The 27040-nt window shown below is 44.0% G+C and overlaps 1 protein-coding gene across 1 annotated transcript in view; it reads left to right on the top strand.

The window, feature by feature from the left end:
- LOC139453144 (protein SERAC1-like) overlaps window positions 1-25303 on the top strand; it is a 32319-nt gene extending 7016 nt beyond the window's left edge. Inside the window, exons 3-18 of the mRNA XM_071234770.1 lie at window positions 492-585; window positions 1453-1486; window positions 3273-3418; window positions 4200-4241; window positions 6124-6252; window positions 9038-9156; window positions 10079-10198; window positions 10515-10628; window positions 12442-12610; window positions 13950-14100; window positions 15856-16006; window positions 16535-16635; window positions 22200-22297; window positions 22925-23107; window positions 23789-23935; window positions 25125-25303. Of these exons, the coding sequence (XP_071090871.1) occupies window positions 492-585; window positions 1453-1486; window positions 3273-3418; window positions 4200-4241; window positions 6124-6252; window positions 9038-9156; window positions 10079-10198; window positions 10515-10628; window positions 12442-12610; window positions 13950-14100; window positions 15856-16006; window positions 16535-16635; window positions 22200-22297; window positions 22925-23107; window positions 23789-23935; window positions 25125-25303 (1977 nt within the window). The remainder of the gene's footprint in view (window positions 1-491; window positions 586-1452; window positions 1487-3272; window positions 3419-4199; window positions 4242-6123; window positions 6253-9037; window positions 9157-10078; window positions 10199-10514; window positions 10629-12441; window positions 12611-13949; window positions 14101-15855; window positions 16007-16534; window positions 16636-22199; window positions 22298-22924; window positions 23108-23788; window positions 23936-25124) is intronic.
- Window positions 25304-27040: the final 1737 nt, after the last annotated feature.

The raw sequence follows: 27040 nt of genomic DNA, 5'->3' as shown, positions 1-27040 counted from the left end.
TAACTTCACAAAGATGGAGACTATAGGCGATGTCCTAGTCAATCAGATAATGAAAACATTTGTCAAGGGTGGAAACACGACTTTGATAAAAAGGCTAGTGGACACTCTTGCCTCAGGAAGATGTTTCCACTGATTAAGTGATGTTTACATGATTCAGTTTTGTGTTAGACTTTTACGTAATATGTAGACCCGTTAAGATCCGGGATAGAATAGGTCTTCAGCAACCCATGCTTGCAATAAAAGGTGACTATGCTTGTCTTGAAAGGCAACTAACGGAATCGGGTGGTCAGGCTCGCTGACTTGGTTGATGCATGTCATCGATCCCAATTGCGTGGAATATAGGTCATATAGGTGGAATATTGCTGAGTGCGGCGTTAAACAACAAACCAACCAAAGTAATATGTCCAGACACATTATTCTGTTTTTCTTTTATATACCTTGTCAATACTTTCTATTTCAAATCAATGAATCAGTTTCCACAATGTCCGCAGGCATCTCTGTTGTGTCATACAGTGACAAGATGGATGTCTTCTTATGATCCCAGAAACTCACTCACCAAAGGAAGATTAACAGTGAGGAAAATTGGTAAACATGAATCCCTACTTGTGTATTTATGTTCTTGTGTAATGCACTACCTAATGGTGTACCCTGGCCAACATGTGAATATAGAACTGTACCCTGGCCGACATGAGAATATAGAACTGTACCCTGGCCGACATGAGAATATAGAACTGTACCCTGGCCGACATGAGAATATAGAACTGTACCCTGGCCGACATGAGAATATAGAACTGTGCCCTGGCCAACATGAGAATATAGAACTGTATCCTGGCCGACATGAGAATATAGAACTGTACCCTGGCCAACATGAGAATATAGAGCTGTACCCTGGCCGACATGAGAATATAGAGCTGTACCCTGGCCAACATGAGAATATAGAACTGTACCCTGGCCGACATGAGAATATAGAACTGTACCCTGGCCAACATGAGAATATAGAACTGTGCCCTGGCCAACATGAGAATATAGAACTGTATCCTGGCCGACATGAGAATATAGAACTGTACCCTGGCCAACATGAGAATATAGAACTGTACCCTGGCCAACATGAGAATATAGAACTGTATCCTGGCCGACATGAGAATATAGAACTGTACCCTGGCCAACATGAGAATATAGAACTGTACCCTGGCCAACATGAGAATATAGAACTGTATCCTGGCCGACATGAGAATATAGAACTGTACCCTGGCCGACATGAGAATATAGAACTGTACCCTGGCCGACATGAGAATATAGAACTGTACCCTGGCCGACATTTTATATTAATATGGCAATATTTGTTTTCACTAAAGATGTATTCAGTGAGAGAATAATTCAAATATGTGATATCATCCTCAAAAGTTTCACATGCATATCTTCTAAGAAATTGATTATATTTTTCTGTTCCAGGAGCCTACTCCATCATTGTCACATTGGTAGCGTGGTGAGTTGAGTTGCTAGGAGACGTCAGGAGCAACTATTACTAATGTAATAGCTTTACTGATTTTCAATGTTGAATATAGTGACATGGAGGGTTGTCACGATTCACCAGTACATGGGGAACCTAACCTGACACTGATACATGCTACGCCCATTTTTAAATCTGATTGTAATTCTGTATGGCAATGTGTATTGATACGTGAGGAAGGCATACAATTACATGTGTCTCCTCCATACTTGGACACATATTTACTGGCATTAAAGGTCGCCAACACTGAGGCAGCGCTATAAGCACGAGTTATATTTTGGCTGGACAGACGAGTCTATGCATAGTCCAATCAAATTTGCTTAAATAACTAGACATCTGGTTTGTAAACTGCAGCATTTGCAAAGCATGTGCACCGTCAACTGGACATCTACAGGTATTTTCCAAATCTTTTCAGTTTTTTAAATTAAGGTGCTCAAATGATTTGATACACTGTCCTTTTTATTATAATATAGATCTTGATTATCGATCAGATCATCTTGACAGGGCACTGCCATTTTGTTTGAAACAAATGCAAGTGATATGAGCGATGGAATAGGAGGGCCATAGAAGGGACATAACTCGTAATAGCCTGTGGTGGCGTTATGATCGAGTCACGAAATTCCAGCAAGGGTGGAAACTGGACTTGTGTAGGCAGTTCACACCCTTGCCTCGGGAAGATGAAAAATATTGTATCCATGTATTTTTCATAAGCATTCCAGATTAACACAACAGGACAATAGAGTGTAGACATGACAATTTTGTTGCTGCCTGCTGCCCTTGCACTGGGGATAATATCATGGACCAAAGATTTATTTTTTGCTTTAGTTGGCTTCTCCGATAGAGATACATAATAATTATGCTTTCTACTCACACACTTTACTCTGTATCATGAACGGCAAGGTTCTCTGTGGTTCCACAGTAATGTACAACTGGCATTCATTAAACATAAAACATGAATGCCCAATAAAAGTGCTGTGCCTGTAACCCTGCTGTTGGGTTACGATGACCTGTAATCAACCAAGTCAACGAGCCTTACCACCCGATCCATTTGGTCACCTCATGACCAGCATTGATTGCTGTGGACCAAACTGACCCCGAATTCCCACAGAGTTTATAACAGTTGAGTAAGCAGAGAAACCTGGTGGTCATAATCCAAATTGAGTGGACTGCAGGTTTGTCTGAGCCTTGTCATCCCATCTTCACGAGGCAAGACAGTTAACTGACTTTAAAAGTCCAGTTTCTACCCTTGCCAAACTAGGCTGGAATTACCACCAGTGGCTATTACCAGTTATGTCCCTTCGAAGCCTCTCATATGGACCAATCAGATTACACCTCTCGTATCACTTGTGTTTGCTTCACACAAAATGGTGGCTCCCGGTCAGGACTATCTGATCGATAATCAAGTTCTATATTGTGAAAAAAGGGCTCTTACATCGCGAAATGCATCAAATCACATGCGCACCTTGATAAAAAACATGAAAAGGTTTGGAAAATATCTGCTGACAACGAGTTGGCAGTGCACATGCTTTGCAAATCCTGCAGAAGACTGAAATCTGCACGACAGTTAACGAAATGGATTTCGATTTCGGTGCGCGCTTTTGATTGGACTATACATAGACTCGTTAGTCCAGCCAAAACGTAACTCCATTATACCAGCCTAGTTCGGCAAGGGTGGAAACTGGACTTTTATAGTCACTTGCCTCGGGAAGATGTGTCATCCTTGATCATGCCATATTTCAGTGCCATATTGTTTCACTGACAGTGGCTCCTTGCTGTGGATAGAGATCGAGTCCATCAGAGGAAGGTTGTCCTCCTCCCCACAGCTGAGTGTGTTCGACCTGGACAAGTCCACCAAGCCATATATCTACATCCGAGACCGGGAGAGAGACCTCCGAGCCAAATCTCAAGGTAAAGGTCATATGCAGATCAATAGGGTCAATCATCCTCAGTATTAGGACTCTACTTACCATGGTTATTGTTGTATTGAATCATTAACCAAGATCAAATTGAAGGATGAAAACACAAAAATTGAACCTTTGTGAAAATAAATATTCATCTGTTGATACAAAATAAGTTGTAGTTTTACTACTCCGCGTTGATGGGGATATTCTTAACTTTCCATGATATACAAAAATATGTCAAGTGTATAAATAGAATGACATACATGATCCCTAGCAAACGTTGAGCGGTATGTGTATAAGGTCTTCATTCTGCTAGTAGTTGAAGTCTTGGATTGTTTTGTCTCAGTTATTGAACAAGAAGTTCTGCCAACCCATTATCTTCCTTGCTATTTTACTTTCATGTCGGGGGCACGGGTGGCCCAGTCGTCTAAGGCGCTGCAATTCGCTGTGCAGAATTGCGTCCCTTGGGCACGCCAGAAACCTATGATTGTGGGTTTGAATCCCAGTTCACCCTGATTATGTTTCTAGGTTTGTCAGCACCATACCCGTGCCCGTGGGTTTCACCGAAGTGGTAAACGTCTGAGACCTGCATCACTTCAGGCTTTCCTCCCACATTAAGCTGACACGCCGTGATATAACTGGAATAATGTTAAAAGCAGCGTTAAACCCAACTCACTCACTCACTACTTTTGTGTCCCTAAGTCATGTCACAATGTGGAAGTAAAAGCACTGTATGCATCTTGAGCAGGTGTTTAGGATTAATGTCTATGTCGCATTATGTATTTCAGACATCAGGAAGAAGTATTTTGATCCAGAAAAATTAAAACAGAGTAAGTCAACAGTTGATGAGTTTTCAAACTGCATAGTCAGCTGATTGGGTATAATGACACACCAGGATAGCCAGCTGATAGGGTACACTGTCACACCAGGACGCCATGGGGTACACTGACACGCCATGGGGTACACTGACACACCATAGGGTACACTGACACACCATAGGGTACACTGACACGCCATAGGGTACACTGACACACCAGGACGCCATGGGGTACACTGACACGCCATGGGGTACACTGACACACCATAGGGTACACTGACACACCATAGGGTACACTGACACGCCATGGGGTACACTGACACACCATGGGGTACACTGACACGCCATAGGGTACACTGACACGCCATAGGGTACACTGACACACCATAGGGTACACTGACACACCATAGGGTACACTGACACGCCAGGATGCCATGGGGTACACCGACACGCCATGGGGTACACCGACACGCCATGGGGTACACTGACACACCATAGGGTACACTGACACACCATAGGGTACACTGTCACACCAGGACGCCATGGGGTACACTGACACGCCATGGGGTACACTGACACACCATGGGGTACACTGACACGCCATGGGGTACACTGACACACCATAGGGTACACTGACACACCATAGGGTACACTGTCACACCAGGACGCCATGGGGTACACTGACACACCATAGGGTACACTGACACACCATAGGGTACACTGTCACACCAGGACGCCATGGGGTACACTGACACACCATAGGGTACACTGACACGCCATAGGGTACACTGACACACCATAGGGTACACTGTCACACCAGGACGCCATAGGGTACACTGACACACCATAGGGTACACTGACACACCATAGGGTACACTGACACACCATAGGGTACACTGACACGCCATGGGGTACACTGACACACCATGGGGTACACTGACACGCCATAGGGTACACTGACACGCCATAGGGTACACTGACACACCATAGGGTACACTGACACACCATAGGGTACACTGACACGCCAGGATGCCATGGGGTACACTGACACGCCATGGGGTACACCAACATGCCATGGGGCACACCGACACGCCATGGGGTACACTGACACACCATAGGGTACACTGACACACCATAGGGTACACTGTCACACCAGGACGCCATGGGGTACACTGACACACCATAGGGTACACTGACACGCCATGGGGTACACTGACACGCCATGGGGTACACTGACACACCATAGGGTACACTGACATACCATAGGGTACACTGACACGCCATGGGGTACACTGTCACACCAGGATGCCATGGGGTACACTGACACACCATGGGGTACACCGACACGCCATGGGGTACACCGACACGCCATGGGGTACAACGACATGCCATGGGGTACACTGACATGCCATGGGGTACACTGACACGCCATGGGGTACACTGACATGCCATGGGGTACACCAACATGCCATGGGGCACACCGACACGCCATGGGGTACACTGACACGCCATGGGGTACACTGTCACACCAGGACGCCATGGGGTACACTGACATGCCATGGGGTACACTGACATGCCATGGGGTACACTGACATGCCATGGGGTACACTGACACGCCATGGGGTACACTGACACGCCATGGGGTACACTGACATGCCATGGGGTACACTGACATGCCATGGGGTACACCGACATGCCATGGGGTACACTGACACACCATCGGGTACACCGACACGCCAGAACAACCAGGTGTGCCAAAGGCAGTCCAGCCCTTTCTATTCTTGGCCACCTTACAGAATCACTTTTTACTTCCTTTTATCAACATTGTTTCATATGTACCAGAAAAGATGGGCAGTAAACAATGTAACTCTTCCTGCTTCTTGTATTTGTTATAGAGTCCTGGTTCCCATGGTTACAGTCTCACAGCCAAGATCCCTGGACCCTGCTTAAACTCACCAGGTCCGCAGACAGAAAAACAAGATGGCTGGGGGTCAAGGCCATTGCAGAAATGGAAGACTGGGAGGGTAATCTGATGTTCTTGTTTTAGACAAAAATGTAGATACAGTGATGGAAATATAGATACAGTGATGGAAATATAGATATAGTGATGGAAATATAGATACAGTGATGGAAATATAGACACAATGGAAATAAAGATGCAATGATGGTAATTTAGATACACTTATACAAAAACAAGATGGCTGGGGGTCAAGGCCATTGCAGAAATGGAAGACTGGGAGGGTAATCTGATGTTCTTGTTTTAGACAAAAATGTAGATACAGTGATGGAAATATAGATACAGTGATGGAAATATAGATATAGTGATGGAAATATAGATACAGTGATGGAAATATAGACACAATGGAAATATAGATGCAATGATGGAAATTTAGATACACTTATGGAAAAATAGATACACTGATGGAAATATAGATACACTGATGTAAATATAGACACAAGGATGGAAATATAGATACACTGATGGAAATATAGACACAAGGATGGAAATATAGATACACTGATGGAAATATAGATACACTGATGAAAAAATAGATACAATGATGGAAATATAGATACAGTGATGGAAATATAGACACACTGATGGAAATATAGATATACTGATGGAAATATAGATACACTGATGGAAATATAGATACACTGATGGAAATATAGACACAAGGATGGAAATATAGATACAAGGATGGAAATATAGATATAGTGATGGAAATATAGATATAGTGATGGAAATATAGATACACTGATGGAAATATAGATACAATGATGGAAATATAGATACACTGATGGAAAAATAGATACACTGATGGAAATATAGACACAAGGATGGAAATATAGATACACTGATGGAAATATAGACACAAGGATGGAAATATAGATACACTGATGGAAATATAGACACAAGGATGGAAATATAGATACACTGATGGAAATATAGATACACTGATGGAAATATAGATACACTGATGGAAATATAGATACACTGATGGAAATATAGATACAATGATGGAAATATAGATACACTGATGGAAATATAGATACACTGATGGAAATATAGATACACTGATGGAAATATAAACACAATGATGGAAATATAGATACACTGATGGAAATATAGATACACTGATGGAAATATAGACACAAGGATGGAAATATAGATATAGTGATGGAAATATAGATACAATGATGGAAATATAGATTTAGTGATGGAAATATAGATATAGTGATGGAAATATAGATACAGTGATGGAAATATAGATATAGTGATGGAAATATAGATACAGTGATGGAAATATAGACACGATGGAAATATCGATACACTGATGGAAATATAGATACAGTGATGGAAATATAGACACAAGGATGGAAATATAGATACAATGATGGAAATATAGATTTAGTGATGGAAATATAGATATAGTGATGGAAATATAGATACAAGGATGGAAATATAGATATAGTGATGGAAATATAGATATAGTGATGGAAATATAGATACACTGATGGAAATATAGATACAATGATGGAAATATAGATACACTGATGGAAAAATAGATACACTGATGGAAATATAGACACAAGGATGGAAATATAGATACACTGATGGAAATATAGACACAAGGATGGAAATATAGATACATGTACACTGATGGAAATATAGACACAAGGATGGAAATATAGATACACTGATGGAAATATAGATACACTGATGGAAATATAGATATACTGATGGAAATATAGATACACTGATGGAAATATAGATACACTGATGGAAATATAGACACAAGGATGGAAATATAGATACAAGGATGGAAATATAGATATAGTGATGGAAATATAGATATAGTGATGGAAATATAGATACACTGATGGAAATATAGATACAATGATGGAAATATAGATACACTGATGGAAAAATAGATACACTGATGGAAATATAGACACAAGGATGGAAATATAGATACACTGATGGAAATATAGACACAAGGATGGAAATATAGATACACTGATGGAAATATAGACACAAGGATGGAAATATAGATACACTGATGGAAATATAGATACAATGATGGAAATATAGATACACTGATGGAAATATAGATACACTGATGGAAATATAGATACACTGATGGAAATATAAACACAATGATGGAAATATAGACACAAGGATGGAAATATAGATACAATGATGGAAATATAGATTTAGTGATGGAAATATAGATATAGTGATGGAAATATAGATACAGTGATGGAAATATAGATATAGTGATGGAAATATAGATACAGTGATGGAAATATAGACACGATGGAAATATCGATACACTGATGGAAATATAGATACAGTGATGGAAATATAGACACGATGGAAATATCGATACACTGATGGAAATATAGATACACTGATGGAAATATAGATACACTGATGGAAATATAGACACAAGGATGGAAATATAGATATAGTGATGGAAATATAGACACAAGGATCGAAATATAGATACACTGATGGAAATATAGTTATTAAACTACCAGTGCATATAGCTTAAGGTAGCTAGAGACATAGTCTGTTCTGTTGCAACATTCGCCATGTGTGAGGCCAGCTGACAACTGATGAAAACGTTTTGGGACATTCAGGAAATGATGGGGATGGTGCTGCTTCTGTATCCATTGGGACTTTCTGATTGGACGATCATATTGTTTGATTGACAGGTGATAGGTTAACTTATACAGGAGATTATAAGACAGATCTATGGAAATACTAAACATGTGTTGCTGAAGTGATTGTTGTATGTGCAGACTACCAGTACCGCTACATCGCGCAGGCGTGTGATGGCCGCACTCTGGTGGGTCTGGCCCGCTCTCCGGATGTCGGGCTCCGCTTCTTCCTCCCTCCACCCAGGCTGGTGCCACTGAAGGTAATACTGGCTTATATACTGGAAATATAGATACACTCCGGATGTAGGGCGCCGCTTCTTCCTCCCTCCACCCAGGCTGGTGCCACTGAAGGTAATACTGGCTTGTATACTGGAAATAATAGATACACTGTCTTGTACAGTGACACACACCTTTGTTTGTCCAGTTGTCTGGACACTGCTAATCTGGAAACCTTGGACCAGTATTTGAAATGTCTATATGTGATTAAAGTAACATTACTAAGTATTACTGAATATGTGTCTGGGTTTGTCAGCCATGCTCATGACAGTGGTATAAGTATAAGCCTTGTATCCCTGCCTTTCTCACAGATTACGTCTATGGTCTAGTGGATAGAGCGCATGCCAGGAGAGTGGAAAGCTGGTGGTTCGATTCCGGCCGCGTAATTCCAAAAGATGTTAAAGCATGGTACTTGTTGTTTCCCTTCCTGGCACTGGGCAGTTAGAGGATAAAAGATGGACTGGTCTGCTCGGACTCAGTATACTGTGTCTGAGTGGGGTATTCATGTTAGACTGTAGCAAGCTGTCTCAGTGGGCTAGCACAACGAAACTGGCAAAAGTCCGGACTAGTACAAGCAGACACAGACAGACACACACACACAGACTCAGTATACTCTGTCTGAGTGGGGTATTCATGTTAGACTGTAGCAAGCTGTCTCAGTGGGCTAGCACAACGAAACTGGCAAAAGTCCGGACTAGTACAAGCAGACACAGACAGACACAGACACACAAACAGACACACACACACACACACACACACCATTTCATGTCACCTCACCTCACCTCACCTCACCTTACCTCACCTCACCTCACCTCACCTCACCTCACCTCACCTCACCACCAAGCTGACAAAGAATTGTAAAACTCATTTGCTCACTCACTCACTCAGTGATTGTGTGTCTGTCAGAGGAGCTGTGCTACAGAGCTGCGGTCCCTGCTGTTGTCGCTGCCGCTGGAGAACGTCAGCGAGTGCGTGGAGTACTTCACATCCCTGGCACTGGAGAAAGGACAGGTGCAAGAAGACAAAGTGAGCTAAGTCCAGTAGAAAATATCTCACAAGAAATATCAACTGATAACTCGCAAGTGATAATACATTGCCTCAGAGTTAATTGTTAATGTTACCTTTCATTGAAAGGACTCAACTATGATAAAATTATTGGGCTCAAAAAACAAAACAAAATTGGTGTTGAAGTCTGACAAACTTTTGAACTGGAAGAACTGGTACTGGCATGCATGTTGAGATGTGCTTGTATTACTGCTGCCCTGATAATAAGATTAACTGTTGAATTACTTCAAGACCAACATCTTGATGCTGTAGATTAAGACATATGTTCTTTATCTAGGGCATTCTCTGGACTTTCGGCAATCCCTCTTACGACACGAGCCATGCTTCCCGAACCGTCCCAGAAGACATGCAGCATTTGTACTACCTGGAGGCCCTGGAGAGTCACTCACAGGTCAGTAGATAAACTGTATACAGCCTTGAGGTTCGCTCAGGGCATTAGTTATAGTGTACAGCCTAGAGAGTCACTCACAGGTCAGTAGATATACTGTATACAGCCTAGAGAGTCACTCACAGGTCAGTAGATATACTGTATACAGCCTAGAGAGTCACTCACAGGTCAGTAGATATACTGTATACCTCCTAGAGAGTCACTCACAGGTCAGTAGATATACTGTATACAGCCTTGAGGTTCGCTCAGGGCATTAGTTATAGTGTACAGCCTAGAGAGTCACTCACAGGTCAGTAGATATACTGTATACAGCCTAGAGAGTCACTCACAGGTCAGTAGATATACTGTATACAGCCTAGAGAGTCACTCACAGGTCAGTAGATATACTGTATACCTCCTAGAGAGTCACTCACAGGTCAGTAGATATACTGTGTACAGCCTAGAGAGTCACTCACAGGTCAGTAGATATACTGTATACAGCCTAGAGAGTCACTCACAGGTCAGAATATATACTGTATACAGCCTAGAGAGTCACTCACAGGTCAGTAGATATACTGTGTACAGCCTAGAGAGTCACTCACAGGTCAGTAGATATACTGTGTACAGCCTAGAGAGTCACTCACAGGTCAGTAGATATACTGTATACAGCCTAGAGAGTCACTCACAGGTCAGTAGATATACTGTATACAGCCTAGAGAGTCACTCACAGGTCAGTAGATATACTGTATACCACCTAGAGAGTCACTCACAGGTCAGTACATATACTGTATATAGCCTAGAGAGTCACTCACAGGTCAGTAGATATACTGTGTACCACCTAGAGAGTCACTCACAGGTCAGTAGATATAGTGTGTACAGCCTAGAGAGTCTCTCACAGGTCAGTAGATATGCTGTATACCGCCTAGAGAGTCACTCACAGGTCAGTAGATATACTGTATACCGCCTAAAGAGTCACTCACAGGTCAGTAGATATACTGTATACAGCCTTGAGGTTCGCTCAGGGCATTAGTTATAGTGTACAGCCTAGAGAGTCACTCACAGGTCAGTAGATATACCGTATACCGCCTAGAGAGTCACTCACAGGTCAGTAGATGTACTGTATACAGCCTAGAGAGTCACTCACAGGTCAGTAGATATACTGTATACCGCCTAGAGAGTCACTCACAGGTCAGTAGATATACTGTATACCGCCTAGAGAGTCACTCACAGGTCAGTAGATATACTGTATACCGCCTAGAGAGTCACTCACAGGTCAGTAGATATACTGTATACCGCCTAGAGAGTCACTCACAGGTCAGTAGATATACTGTATACAGCCTAGAGAGTCACTCACAGGTCAGTAGATATACTGTATACAGCCTAGAGAGTCACTCACAGGTCAGTAGATATACTGTATACAGCCTAGAGAGTCACTCACAGGTCAGTAGATATACTGTATACAGCCTAGAGAGTCACTCACGGGTCAGTACATATACTGTATACAGCCTGGAGAGTCACTCACAGGTCAGTAGATATACTGTATACTGCCTAGAGAGTCACTCACAGGTCAGTAGATATACTGTATACAGCCTTGAGGTTCACTCAGGGCATTAGTTATACTGTATACAAAGATTAAAGATAAATTTCATGCTAATCCAGACCAGGTGTCATCTTCTCCAGTCCGTCCACAATAAACATAACCCAATATGCAGCATATTGAAAGCATTTGACACTAAAACCAAACTAAAATTATCTTTCAAACTGATTTTACATGAACTGTTAACGTGGATGCACCTCTGGGAGGACAATTCATTTCCACATTGTTGCATGCTCTCAGAGTAAGTCTCAGTGTCTCCGCATTGTGGAAGGAGGAGGGCTGGCCACCCTGCTGCACCTGGTGAAGGAGCTCTCACCCAACTCCACGCTACATGTTCCACACCTGGTCTCACAGATCATTGGTAACCTCAGTCTCTGGGACTGTCTTCATGAGGAGATTATTAGAACAGGTGAGTGTTGGTAACCTCCCTGTGTGGTGCTGTCTTCCCCTGACGTTGCCCTCTGTTTCTGTCTGCTACCCTTGGTCTGTGTACCCTGTCCCCTGTTACCTTTCCTCTGTCCCCTGTCCTCTGTCCCCTGTTATCTTCCCTCTGTCCCCTGTCCTCTGTCCTCTGTCCCCTGTTACCTTCCCTCTGTCCCCTGTTCCCTGTCCCCTGTCCCCTGTCCCCTGCCCCCTGTCCCCTGTTACCTTCCCTCTGTCCCCTGTTACCTTCCCTCTGTCCCGTCCTCTGTCCCCTGCCCCCTGTCCCCTGTTACCTTCCCTCTGTCCCCTGGCCTTTGTCCTCTGTCCTTTGTCCCCTGTCCTCTGTCCCCTGTCCTTTGTCCCCTGTCCTGTCCCCTGTCCTCTGCCCCCTGTCCTCTGTCCCCTGTCCCCTGTCCTCTGTCCCCTGTCCTTTATCCCCTGTCCTTTGTCCCCTGTCCCCTGGCCTTTGTCCCCTGTCCTCTGCCCCCTGTCCTCTGTCCCCTGTCCTTTGTCCCCTGTCCTCTGTCCCCTGTCCTTTGTCCCCTGTCCCCTGTCCTTTGTCCCCTGTCCTCTGTCCCCTGTCCTTTATCCCCTGTCCTTTGTCCCCTGTCCTCTGTCCCCTGTCCTCTGTCCCCTGTCCTTTGTCCCCTGTCCTTTGTCCCCTGTCCTCTGTCCCCTGTCCTCTGTCCCCTGTCCTCTGTCCCCTGGCCTTTGTCCTCTGTCCTTTGTCCCCTGTCCTCTGTCCCCTGTCCTCTGTCCCCTGTCCTCTGTCCCCTGTCCTCTGCCCCCTGTCCTCTGTCCCCTGTCCCCTGTCCTCTGTCCCCTGTCCTCTGTCCCCTGTCCTTTGTCCCCTGTCCCCTGGCCTTTGTCCCCTGTCCTCTGCCCCCTGTCCTCTGTCCCCTGTCCTTTGTCCCCTGTCCTCTGTCCCCTGTCCTTTGTCCCCTGTCCCCTGTCCTTTGTCCCCTGTCCTCTGTCCCCTGTCCTTTATCCCCTGTCCTTTGTCCCCTGTCCTCTGTCCCCTGTCCTCTGTCCCCTGTCCTTTGTCCCCTGTCCTTTGTCCCCTGTCCTCTGTCCCCTGTCCTCTGTCCCCTGTCCTCTGTCCCCTGTCCTTTGTCCCGTGTCCTCTGTCCCCTGTCCTTTGTCCCCTGTCCTTTGTCCCCTGTCCTCTGTCCCCTGTCCTCTGCCCCCTGTCCACAGCCCCCTTTCCTATGTCCCCTGTCCTCTGTCCCTGCCCCCTGTCCTTAGTCCCCACAGTCTTCCCCTGTCAACAGACCCCCCTGTCCTCTTCCATTCATGACAGTCACTGCCCTGTCTCTGGGTTGCAGGCTGGGTCCCAATCCTGTCCCAGTGGATGTCCCACGAGGACCTGGAGTTGTCTCAGCTGGCTGGCCGAGCAATGCTGAACCTGGACCGAGACGGCGCTGACTGTGTGTGTGAGGAGGGAGTGTATGTCATCCATCCAATGCACAGGAACAGGTAGGTCCTTCCAGAGTAGTATACATGTACACCGGTACCCCATTGTTAGGGGACTAGGTACAGGGCAACTAGCAGTCACACAATCTTATTTAAAACCGCCCCCGTGAAGATCCTCGTTTAAATAGGTCTTCAGGGCCTAGATTTTCGAAACGATCTTAGCTAAGATATATCTTAACAACTTACGTTCAAATATAAGATATCTTTAAGATAGATAGATTTTCGAAACTATTGTAAACCTGTCGCAGATCGTTCAGAGTTATGATGCCTATTATAACTCTGACAGAATACTCATTTGTGTTAGAGATCGAAAAAACAGGTGTTTCCCAATGACGTCACGGGGATTTCCCAGCTGCTGACAATAACAACAACATAGATAAGTGACAGGGAATTCATGATCACATTGTCAGGTCACATTGTTTAACATGCACATATCTGAGTGAAATTCTGTACAATCCTACATATGTCCTACATGTAGACGTGTTGTTCCTATGATAAATGATGCCATGACTAACCAAATGCAAAAAGCATTTGTGTGCCGTGCAATAGCATTTTTCAAAGCCAATAAATGTTATAATCAATAAGTGTAGTGTTACCACACTTTAGCTATTAGAATTGAAATAATGTGCCAAAAGATACTTCACTATTTTCCTTTCAAATGGTCCTCTCATGTGCGCGCAGAACTTTATGATATAAACACATCACGTATAACGTCAAGGACGAAAGTAAGGGACGTTATTCTAAATGACAATACCTTTGATCGAACTGCATATGCGTTCAGCATTTAACATGCGTGTTCAAGTCTGATGTTAAGTGATGTATACTGTATATGTTTGTGTTTATGTCAAAAGTCAAGTTTGTATTAGTGTAAACACCAACATTATACGTGGAAACACTCAAAACAAAAATTGTTCAGGAAGCTGCGCACCCACAAGCAAGATTTTATGACAATCTAAGCTTGTTAAGTTTGTTTTGTTATTTATGCATCAAATATATTTCAAGAATTAACCAAGGACTTAAATACAATATCAAGCTATTAGTATTTACATGATGAAATTATTTTTTTATCTATCTAGATCCATAATTCTCTTCAAAATTTAAAAGTGACACTTATTTTCGTTCACAAAGAGAGATAATTTAGGAATTGTCAAGTTATGTTGTCTCATGGAACACAGCTCAAGTTAACGTCAACATACATATAATGTAGTCTGATTTCATTTAAATCTGGCTGAGGAGCGAAATACTTTGTAATGTGTCAAATCTTTTCCAGAACGTAGTTCAATGATGTTTGGCTTGTCTGACAGCATTGCTGAGGATCATTTACTAGTATTTGTCCGTTGACCCTAAACGTGACAACGATTTTATTGTCTGAATGATCTCAAGTATATCTATATTTTTTTTAAACAAAACGGGAAGATGTAGATTTAAATATTAAAAACACCAAAATATTTTAAAACCGGTTTATTGTATACAAAGATTTTTGTGTTGAAGATGTGTATTTTATATTGATCAGTAAATTTCATTTTTCTGCGAACATATATTGGAAAGTGAATTTTGGACAATTTGCAAACTATGGTACATTTTGACTATAACCTGAACGAGCATGGGAACCCATTTTTTATTTTATTGTAACCATGATGTTGCATATAGACTCAAGGTTGTCAAACACAATGTAAATGTCACAGGAAATGTAAAAGATTTGATATAACCCAGCCACATGGTTACTGTGTAAATGTGAGCCTGTAGTTCTGCCCCCAGTGAGGAGCCGTACTGTGATGTGGTGTTTGTGCACGGTATTATGGGCGGCCCCTTCAAGACCTGGAGACAGAAGGATGTGACGCGGAGAGACCAGTCGGACGTGACGCGGAGAGACCAGTCGGAGACCCCACAGTCCATGTGCTGGCCTAAGGTAGATACATGAGGTTATAAAGAATGTAGACCGCCTCCGTGGCGCCCGGAGAGGGGTAGGTTCGTTGGGGGGTATTCATGATAAACTGCAGCATGGTATCTCAGTGGGCGAGCACTATAAAATCGACATCATCCAGACAAGTACAAGCAGACACACACACACGTGCAAGAATGTCGCTATATAAGTGCAATAATCTCTGACGCGACCTAAAACCCCATTTCACCTCACCTCACCTCACCTATAATGAATGTACTGATATATTCAATAGTTTGCATGTATTAAGTACTATAGTTTCCATGCTTTGAACCAAATACACAACCAGGCATCATATTTCTGCCGGCATCAGTGTCTGAGTCTGCAGGCATCATATTTCTGCAGGCATCAGTGTCTGAGTCTGGGTGGGTTGTTGAAGGTACTGTTATGGGTTATCATTCACTCTCTGACACTCTCTCAGTTTACACTGGTATAGGAATACTCCCAGTCAGATGTTGACTGACCTGACTACTGCATGCATTGTCCTCCTTGCAGGACTGGCTGGCCCGAGACTGCCCCAACACTCGACTGTTGACCGTGGAATACGACACGCATGTCAGCGAGTGGTATGTCCATTGTCCATACAACAAAGAGAGGTGAGTGGTATGTCCATTGTCCATACAACAAAGAGAGGTGAGTGGTATGTCCATTGTCCATACAACAAAGAGAGGTGAGTGGTATGTCCATTGTCCATACAACAAAGAGAGGTGAGTGGTATGTCCATTGTCCATACAACAAAGAGAGATGAGTGGTATGTCCATTGTCCATACAACAAAGAGAGGTGAGTGGTATGTCCATTGTCCATACAACAAAGAGAGGTGAGTGGTATGTCCATTGTCCATACAACAAAGAGAGGTGAGTGGTATGTCCATTGTCCATACAACAAAGAGAGGTGAGTGGTATGTCCATACAACAAAGAGAGATGAGTGGTATGTCCATTGTCCATACAACAAAGAGAGGTGAGTGGTATGTCCATTGTCCATACAACAAAGAGAGATGAGTGGTATGTCCATTGTCCATACAACAAAGAGAGGTGAGTGGTATGTCCATTGTCCATACAACAAAGAGAGGTGAGTGGTATGTCCATACAACAAAGAGAGGTGAGTGGTATGTCCATTGTCCATACAACAAAGAGAGGTGAGTGGTATGTCCATTGTCCATACAACAAAGAGAGGTGAGTGGTATGTCCATTGTCCATACAACAAAGAGAGATGAGTGGTATGTCCATTGTCCATACAACAAAGAGAGGTGAGTGGTATGTCCATTGTCCATACAACAAAGAGAGGTGAGTGGTATGTCCATACAACAAAGAGAGGTGAGTGGTATGTCCATTGTCCACACAACAAAGAGAGGTGGGTGGTATGTCCATTGTCCATACAACAAAGAGAGGTGAGTGGTATGTCCATTGTCCACACAACAAAGAGAGATGAGTGGTATGTCCATTGTCCATACAACAAAGAGAGGTGAGTGGTATGTCCATACAACAAAGAGAGGTGAGTGGTATGTCCATTGTCCACACAACAAAGAGAGGTGAGTGGTATGTCCATTGTCCATACAACAAAGAGAGATGAGTGGTATGTCCATTGTCCATACAACAAAGAGAGGTGAGTGGTATGTCCCTTGTCCATACAACAAAGAGAGGTGAGTGGTATGTCCATTGTCCATACAACAAAGAGAGGTGAGTGGTATGTCCCTTGTCCATACAACAAAGAGAGGTGAGTGGTATGTCCATACAACAAAGAGAGGTGAGTGGTATGTCCATTGTCCACACAACAAAGAGAGATGAGTGGTATGTCCATTGTCCATACAACAAAGAGAGGTGAGTGGTATGTCCATTGTCCATACAACAAAGAGAGGTGAGTGGTATGTCCCTTGTCCATACAACAAAGAGAGGTGAGTGGTATGTCCATACAACAAAGAGAGGTGAGTGGTATGTCCCTTGTCCATACAACAAAGAGAGGTGAGTGGTATGTCCATACAACAAAGAGAGGTGAGTGGTATGTCCATTGTCCACACAACAAAGAGAGATGAGTGGTATGTCCATTGTCCATACAACAAAGAGAGGTGAGTGGTATGTCCATACAACAAAGAGAGGTGAGTGGTATGTCCATACAACAAAGAGAGGTGAGTGGTATGTCCATTGTCCATACAACAAAGAGAGGTGAGTGGTATGTCCCTTGTCCATACAACAAAGAGAGGTGAGTGGTATGTCCATACAACAAAGAGAGGTGAGTGGTATGTCCCTTGTCCATACAACAAAGAGAGGTGAGTGGTATGTCCATACAACAAAGAGAGGTGAGTGGTATGTCCATTGTCCACACAACAAAGAGAGATGAGTGGTATGTCCATTGTCCACACAACAAAGAGAGGTGAGTGGTATGTCCATTGTCCATACAACAAAGAGAGATGAGTGGTATGTCCATTGTCCACACAACAAAGAGAGGTGAGTGGTATGTCCATTGTCCACACAACAAAGAGAGGTGAGTGGTATGTCCATTGTCCATACAACAAAGAGAGATGAGTGGTATGTCCATTGTCCATACAACAAAGAGAGGTGAGTGGTATGTCCCTTGTCCATACAACAAAGAGAGGTGAGTGGTATGTCCATACAACAAAGAGAGGTGAGTGGTATGTCCCTTGTCCATACAACAAAGAGAGGTGAGTGGTATGTCCATTGTCCATACAACAAAGAGAGATGAGTGGTATGTCCATTGTCCATACAACAAAGAGAGGTGAGTGGTATGTCCATACAACAAAGAGAGGTGAGTGGTATGTCCCTTGTCCATACAACAAAGAGAGGTGGGTGGTATGTCCATTGTCCATACAACAAAGAGAGATGAGTGGTATGTCCATTGTCCATACAACAAAGAGAGGTGAGTGGTATGTCCCTTGTCCATACAACAAAGAGAGGTGAGTGGTATGTCCATTGTCCATACAACAAAGAGAGATGAGTGGTATGTCCATTGTCCATACAACAAAGAGAGGTGAGTGGTATGTCCCTTGTCCATACAACAAAGAGAGGTGAGTGGTATGTCCATTGTCCATACAACAAAGAGAGATGAGTGGTATGTCCATTGTCCATACAACAAAGAGAGGTGAGTGGTATGTCCATACAACAAAGAGAGGTGAGTGGTATGTCCCTTGTCCATACAACAAAGAGAGGTGGGTGGTATGTCCATTGTCCATACAACAAAGAGAGATGAGTGGTATGTCCATTGTCCACACAACAAAGAGAGATGAGTGGTATGTCCATTGTCCACACAACAAAGAGAGGTGAGTGGTATGTCCATTGTCCATACAACAAAGAGAGATGAGTGGTATGTCCATTGTCCACACAACAAAGAGAGGTGAGTGGTATGTCCATTGTCCACACAACAAAGAGAGGTGAGTGGTATGTCCATTGTCCATACAACAAAGAGAGATGAGTGGTATGTCCATTGTCCATACAACAAAGAGAGGTGAGTGGTATGTCCCTTGTCCATACAACAAAGAGAGGTGAGTGGTATGTCCATACAACAAAGAGAGGTGAGTGGTATGTCCATTGTCCATACAACAAAGAGAGGTGAGTGGTATGTCCCTTGTCCATACAACAAAGAGAGGTGAGTGGTATGTCCATTGTCCACACAACAAAGAGAGATGAGTGGTATGTCCATTGTCCATACAACAAAGAGAGGTGAGTGGTATGTCCATACAACAAAGAGAGGTGAGTGGTATGTCCATTGTCCACACAACAAAGAGAGGTGAGTGGTATGTCCATTGTCCATACAACAAAGAGAGATGAGTGGTATGTCCATTGTCCATACAACAAAGAGAGGTGAGTGGTATGTCCCTTGTCCATACAACAAAGAGAGGTGAGTGGTATGTCCATTGTCCATACAACAAAGAGAGGTGAGTGGTATGTCCATACAACAAAGAGAGGTGAGTGGTATGTCCATTGTCCATACAACAAAGAGAGGTGAGTGGTATGTCCATTGTCCATACAACAAAGAGAGGTGAGTGGTATGTCCCTTGTCCATACAACAAAGAGAGGTGAGTGGTATGTCCATTGTCCATACAACAAAGAGAGGTGAGTGGTATGTCCATTGTCCATACAACAAAGAGAGATGAGTGGTATGTCCATTGTCCATACAACAAAGAGAGGTGAGTGGTATGTCCATTGTCCACACAACAAAGAGAGGTGGGTGGTATGTCCATTGTCCATACAACAAAGAGAGGTGAGTGGTATGTCCATTGTCCACACAACAAAGAGAGATGAGTGGTATGTCCATTGTCCATACAACAAAGAGAGGTGAGTGGTATGTCCATACAACAAAGAGAGGTGAGTGGTATGTCCATTGTCCATACAACAAAGAGAGGTGAGTGGTATGTCCATTGTCCATACAACAAAGAGAGGTGAGTGGTATGTCCATTGTCCATACAACAAAGAGAGATGAGTGGTATGTCCATTGTCCATACAACAAAGAGAGGTGAGTGGTATGTCCATACAACAAAGAGAGATGAGTGGTATGTCCATTGTCCATACAACAAAGAGAGGTGAGTGGTATGTCCATACAACAAAGAGAGGTGGGTGGTATATCCATTGTCCATACAACAAAGAGAAGTGAGTGGTATGTCCATTGTCCATACAACAAAGAGAGGTGAGTGGTATGTCCATTGTCCATACAACAAAGAGAGGTGAGTGGTATGTCCATACAACAAAGAGAGGTGAGTGGTATGTCCATTGTCCATACAACAAAGAGAGGTGAGTGGTATGTCCATACAACAAAGAGAGATGAGTGGTATGTCCATTGTCCACACAACAAAGAGAGGTGGGTGGTATGTCCATTGTCCATACAACAAAGAGAGGTGAGTGGTATGTCCATACAACAAAGAGAGGTGAGTGGTATGTCCATTGTCCATACAACAAAGAGAGGTGAGTGGTATGTCCATTGTCCATACAACAAAGAGAGGTGAGTGGTATGTCCATTGTCCATACAACAAAGAGAGGTGAGTGGTATGTCCATACAACAAAGAGAGATGAGTGGTATGTCCATTGTCCACACAACAAAGAGAGATGAGTGGTATGTCCATTGTCCATACAACAAAGAGAGGTGAGTGGTATGTCCATTGTCCATACAACAAAGAGAGATGAGTGGTATGTCCATTGTCCATACAACAAAGAGAGGTGAGTGGTATGTCCATTGTCCATACAACAAAGAGAGGTGAGTGGTATGTCCATACAACAAAGAGAGATGAGTGGTATGTCCATTGTCCATACAACAAAGAGAGGAGAGTGGTATGTCCATTGTCCATACAACAAAGAGAGGTGAGTGGTATGTCCATACAACAAAGAGAGATGAGTGGTATGTCCATTGTCCATACAACAAAGAGAGGAGAGTGGTATGTTTGACGGAAATATTGTAATACAAGAGTTACTTCCCCTCAAATGTCTCCCTTTTATCGCAAGTGTCTAGCCCATACACAAACTGTTGACGTTCTTTTTATGTTATTTGCACATTGACAAGGCAAACTGATAACAGATGGTCATTTATGGAGTAAATATCACTTTTTGCCATTTGTTTTCTCTCGCAAATGTTTCGTTATAACTGTTAATTACTCATTTAAGTCATCAATTGACACGGTTCTTTTCGCAAAGTGCCATTTTTGTTACTTGACCAGCCTGTTTTCTTCGCTTCCATCAGCAGTCTCCTTGTTTTCAAGAACATTTTTTGTGCATGTTGATTTTGTATATAATCATATCTTAATGTATGATAAAGAATTTTTGTGACCCTACATCACTGGATACGAGAAACATGATATTTCACTCGACACATGAAATATCCTCAATATATGCCCGAACTCTGATGAGTTTGGGACAGAGAGTCCTGACACATTATCCGTGTCATAAAGAAACAATCCTGAGAGTCGTTAGTGTGAAATCTACCCTTGCACATCGCACTTGGTTGGGAGATCACTTGGAAATGAGATCTGACTGTCATCACCTGTCTGTATCAAACTAACATCTCCATGTGCCCCACACCTGGTTACAGAGAGTTGAGATGTTCCTCGCTAGGGAATCAAGTACAACAGTATTTCTGTTCAAATCAACACAATATATAGAAAACTTATAGACAAGGCAAATGTAAAATGGTTTATAAGGGATTACATGGCTTTGTTTCAGTCGGACGGTTGAGATGCGAGGCCGGAGTCTGCTGGAGAAGCTACACAAGGCTGGTGTTGGGTCTCGGCCAGTCATCTGGGTGGGCCACTCGATGGGAGGTAAGCTCAAATCTTTATCCACAAGAACAAGAATCCTCAGACAGGCGAACATTTCTGTGAATGAACATGTCAAAGAAGATTCAGGCATTTAGTTCTGGCAAAACATGGATTATGTTGCAAACAGTTTTTCTCCTTTTTCTCAGAATCTGTGGAACCAATTTGCTGAAACTCAGCAGACATGTCTGTCGTGATTATTAGATTGAAGTGTTATGAATGAACAGAATGAATATGTTACAGTTCAAATGTAATTACTTTTTTCAAAATTATGCATCAGAACACACAGTAAACTACGTTTATGACAAACACGCTTATAATAAACTGACTGTTATAACCAACTTATTTTTAGTCCTGGCCATTTGTTGTATATATGCAGTATATATGCTATAATGAACTACGGTTATAATGAACTACAATCAGTTGCCCCTCTGAGTTTATTTTAAGCGTAGTTTACTGTATTTGGATGTCAGCACTGATAGCAGTTTTTGTGGAATCTGTAGACTGCACATCCAGGTGAGCTACAGTGCCCTTGCACTATTTTATTAATGTTAAGAGTTAAGATTTTACATCTTATTAATCTTCTAAATTTTTGCTCTTTTACAAAATGTGCATTGTCTTGGTGTTGGCTAGGTCTCCTGGTGAAGCAGATGTTGGCTCTGGCCCAGACAGAACCCCGGCTCCAGTCACTGGCCGAGCAGACCCGGGGGGTGGTGTTCTACAGTGTCCCTCACCGAGGATCCACCCTGGCAGACACCTCCAACCACGCCTGGTACCTCATCTACCCCTCTGTGGAGCTGCAGCAGCTTAGTGCAGGTACCTCATCCTCCCCTCCCCCCCCCCAGCGGTGTGCAGGTGCCTCATCCTCCCCCCACTCAGTGCAGACATCTCATCTCTGCCGCGCCACCCCTCAGTGCTGGTACCTCATCCCCCCCACCCCTCAGTGCTGATACCTCATCCCTCCCCACCCCTCCCCACCCCTCAGGTCAGGTACCTCATCCCCCCACCACTCAGTGCATGTACCTCATCCCCCCCCACCCCTCAGTGCTGTTACCTCATCCCCCCCACCCCTCAGTGCTGGTACCTCATCCCCCCCACCCCTCAGTGCAGGTACCTCATCCCCCCCACCCCTCAGTGCAGGTACCTCATCCCCCCCACCCTCAATGCAGGTACCTCATCCCCCCCACTCCTCAGTGCAGGAACCTCATCCCCCCCCACCCCTCAGTGCAGGTACCTCATCCCCCCCACCCCTCAGTGCAGGTACCTCATCCCCCCCACCCCTCAGTGCAGGTACCTCATCCCCCCACCCCTCAGTGCAGGTACCTCATCCACCCCTAAGAGCAGATACCCATTCCACGTATTAGTGATTTTCCCTTGCTCATGGTTTTACATGTTCAACCAAAACCTTAGAGTCGTGTTTTGACTATAACTCATGATATAATGTTGCAAATTCTCAAGACAAAGCCAGCGAGGTACAGAGGCTTCTTGCTCTTCCAGATTCCCCCCACCTGAAAGTCCTCCATGACAAGTTCCTGACCTTCATGAAGGACAACAGCATTCCGTGCATCAGTTTTGGGGAAACCTCCAAGACATCCCTGGGAAAGAACCTCCCCAAAGTCCACATCGTACCCCCTGAATCCAGTAGTGAGTTAACAATTTTTATTTGGAACCTATGGCAATTGCCAGATGTTTCCAATGATAAACCTCTTCCGAAAAAAAAATCTTTGCCAACATTGTAAAATACAAAAGTCATCAGGCACTTTCCATAGCTCTCCATCTTCCCGAGGCAAGGGAGATAACTGACTGTAAAAGTCCAGTTTCCACCCTTGCCGAATTAGGCTTGAATTCGATTAAACTAATGAGTCTACACATAGTCCAATAAAAATCATGCAACGAACCATCCATCCAGTTCATTAACAACACTGATTTCAACATGCAGATTTTGACTGACTGCAGGATTTGCAAAGCATGTGTACGTACCATCAACTGGGCATCGACAGATATTTTGCAAATCTTTTTATGTTTTTAATCAAGGTGCTCAAGTGATTTGATGCACTTCATGAGGTAAGGCCTCTTATATTACAATATAATCTTGATTATCAATCAGACTGTCTTGACTGGGTGCCGCCATTTTGTTTGACACAAATGCAAGTGATGTAAGAGGTGGATTCTGATTGGTCAATAAGAGGGATATAGAAGGGACATAATTCGTAATAGCCACGGGTGGTGCTGTGATCAAGCCACAAAATTCCAGCGTAGTTTGGCAAGGTTGGGAACTGGACCTTTGTTGTTAGTAAACTTCCTTGCCTCAGGAAGATGATGGGTCACTCTGGAATGCTATGACATTATGATGACACTTGATGAACCCGCTTGGTAAGAAGAATGTTGACCATTTTACCGGGCCAAATATGGCACTGTTTGTTTTCAAATTCGGGATGAAAAGAAAATGCATTCATATGAAGTGAAATGTCTAAAAGACTTCCAGGATCAGATCCCACATTTTTCTGTGGTTAATACGTTAGTTTGTATTCAGATGAGTAAAAATACATTCAGATTATATATATTTTTCACTTCTCAATCAGAGTGGATGGATCGGTTAACCTTGTAGAAGCATATATCCCCTATTTAACTGATGTGGTCAATACTCAGTGTTATGTAGAGAATTTAAATTATCGTTTGCTCATTCTAACCCTATTTATTACATTATCAAAAAAAAATATTTAAGGGTCTTGATTATTTATATTTTTCAACAACTGTCCCAGGGTTTTAGGGAAAAAGTATGTACCCCCCCTCCCCAAAAAAAGGACTAATTTTAGGATGTTTTGTCTTGTAGATCCTGGCGTGGGAGAGTTCTATGCCTTCAATGAGAACCACATCAACATCTGTAAGCCTGAAGACCCAGCATCCGACCTGTACATGTTGCTGCTGAAGCTGGTACGCAACTGTGTACTACAGAGCAAGCTGGAGAGTTTCCTCAAGGCCGGGATATCCTTCAGTGAGATCAGAGACTGACATCACCTGCTTGTAGTCCATGGCTGGGGTACAGCTGTGTACTACAGAGCAAGCTGGAGAGTTTCCTCAAGGCCGGGATATCCTTCAGTGAGATCAGAGACTGACATCACCTGCTTGTAGTCCATGGCTGGGGTACAGCTGTGTACTACAGAGCAAGCTGGAGAGTTTCCTCAAGGCCGGGATATCCTTCAGTGAGATCAGAGACTGACAACACCTGCTTGTAGTCCATGGCTGGGGTACAGCTGTGCACTACAGGGCAAGCTGGAGAGTTTCCTCAAGGCCGGGATATCCTTCAGTGAGATCAGAGACTGACATCACCTGCTTGTAGTCCATGGCTGGGGTACAGCTGTGTACTACAGAGCAAGCTGGAGAGTTTCCTCAAGGCCGGGATATCCTTCAGTGAGATCAGAGACTGACAACACCTGCTTGTAGTCCATGGCTGGGGTACAGCTGTGTACTACAGAGCAAGCTGGAGAGTTTCCTCAAGGCCGGGATATCCTTCAGTGAGATCAGAGACTGACAACACCTGCTTGTAGTCCATGGCTGGGGTACAGCTGTGTACTACAGAGCAAGCTGGAGAGTTTCCTCAAGGCCGGGATATCCTTCAGTGAGATCAGAGACTGACAACACCTGCTTGTAGTCCATGGCTGGGGTACAGCTGTGTACTACAGAGCAAGCTGGAAAGTTTCCTCAAGGCCGGGATATCCTTCAGTGAGATCAGAGACTGACAACACCTGCTTGTAGTCCATGGCTGGGGTACAGCTGTGTACTACAGGGCAAGCTGGAGAGTTTCCTCAAGGCCGAGATATCCTTCAGTGAGATCAGAGACTGACATCACCTGCTTGTAGTCCATGGCTGGGGTACAGCTGTGTACTACAGAGCAAGCTGGAGAGTTTCCTCAAGGCCGGGATATCCTTCAGTGAGATCAGAGACTGACAACACCTGCTTGTAGTCCATGGCTGGGGTACAGCTGTGTACTACAGAGCAAGCTGGAGAGTTTCCTCAAGGCCGGGATATCCTCCAGTGAGATCAGAGACTGACAACACCTGCTTGTAGTCCATGGCTGGGGTACAGCTGTGTACTACAGAGCAAGCTGGAGAGTTTCCTCAAGGCCGGGATATCCTTCAGTGAGATCAGAGACTGACAACACCTGCTTGTAGTCCATGGCTGGGGTACAGCTGTGTACTACAGAGCAAGCTGGAGAGTTTCCTCAAGGCCGGGATATCCTTCAGTGAGATCAGAGACTGACAACACCTGCTTGTAGTCCATGGCTGGGGTACAGCTGTGTACTACAGAGCAAGCTGGAGAGTTTCCTCAAGGCCGGGATATCCTTCAGTGAGATCAGAGACTGACATCACCTGCTTGTAGTCCATGGCTGGGGTACAGCTGTGTACTACAGAGCAAGCTGGAGAGTTTCCTCAAGGCCGGGATATCCTTCAGTGAGATCAGAGACTGACATCACCTGCTTGTAGTCCATGGCTGGTGTACAGCTGTGTACTACAGAGCAAGCTGGAGAGTTTCCTCAAGGCCGGGATATCCTTCAGTGAGATCAGAGACTGACATCACCTGCTTGTAGTCCATGGCTGGGGTACAGCTGTGTACTACAGAGCAAGCTGGAGAGTTTCCTCAAGGCCGGGATATCCTTCAGTGAGATCAGAGACTGACATCACCTGCTTGTAGTCCATGGCTGGTGTACAGCTGTGTACTACAGAGCAAGCTGGAGAGTTTCCTCAAGGC

Source organism: Haliotis cracherodii, unplaced genomic scaffold (assembly GCF_022045235.1).
Source record: "Haliotis cracherodii isolate W230 unplaced genomic scaffold, xgHalCrac1.p SCAF_9, whole genome shotgun sequence".
In the NCBI taxonomy this organism is placed as follows: Eukaryota; Metazoa; Mollusca; class Gastropoda; order Lepetellida; family Haliotidae; genus Haliotis; species Haliotis cracherodii.
This window is presented reverse-complemented; position numbering and strand designations above follow the sequence as displayed.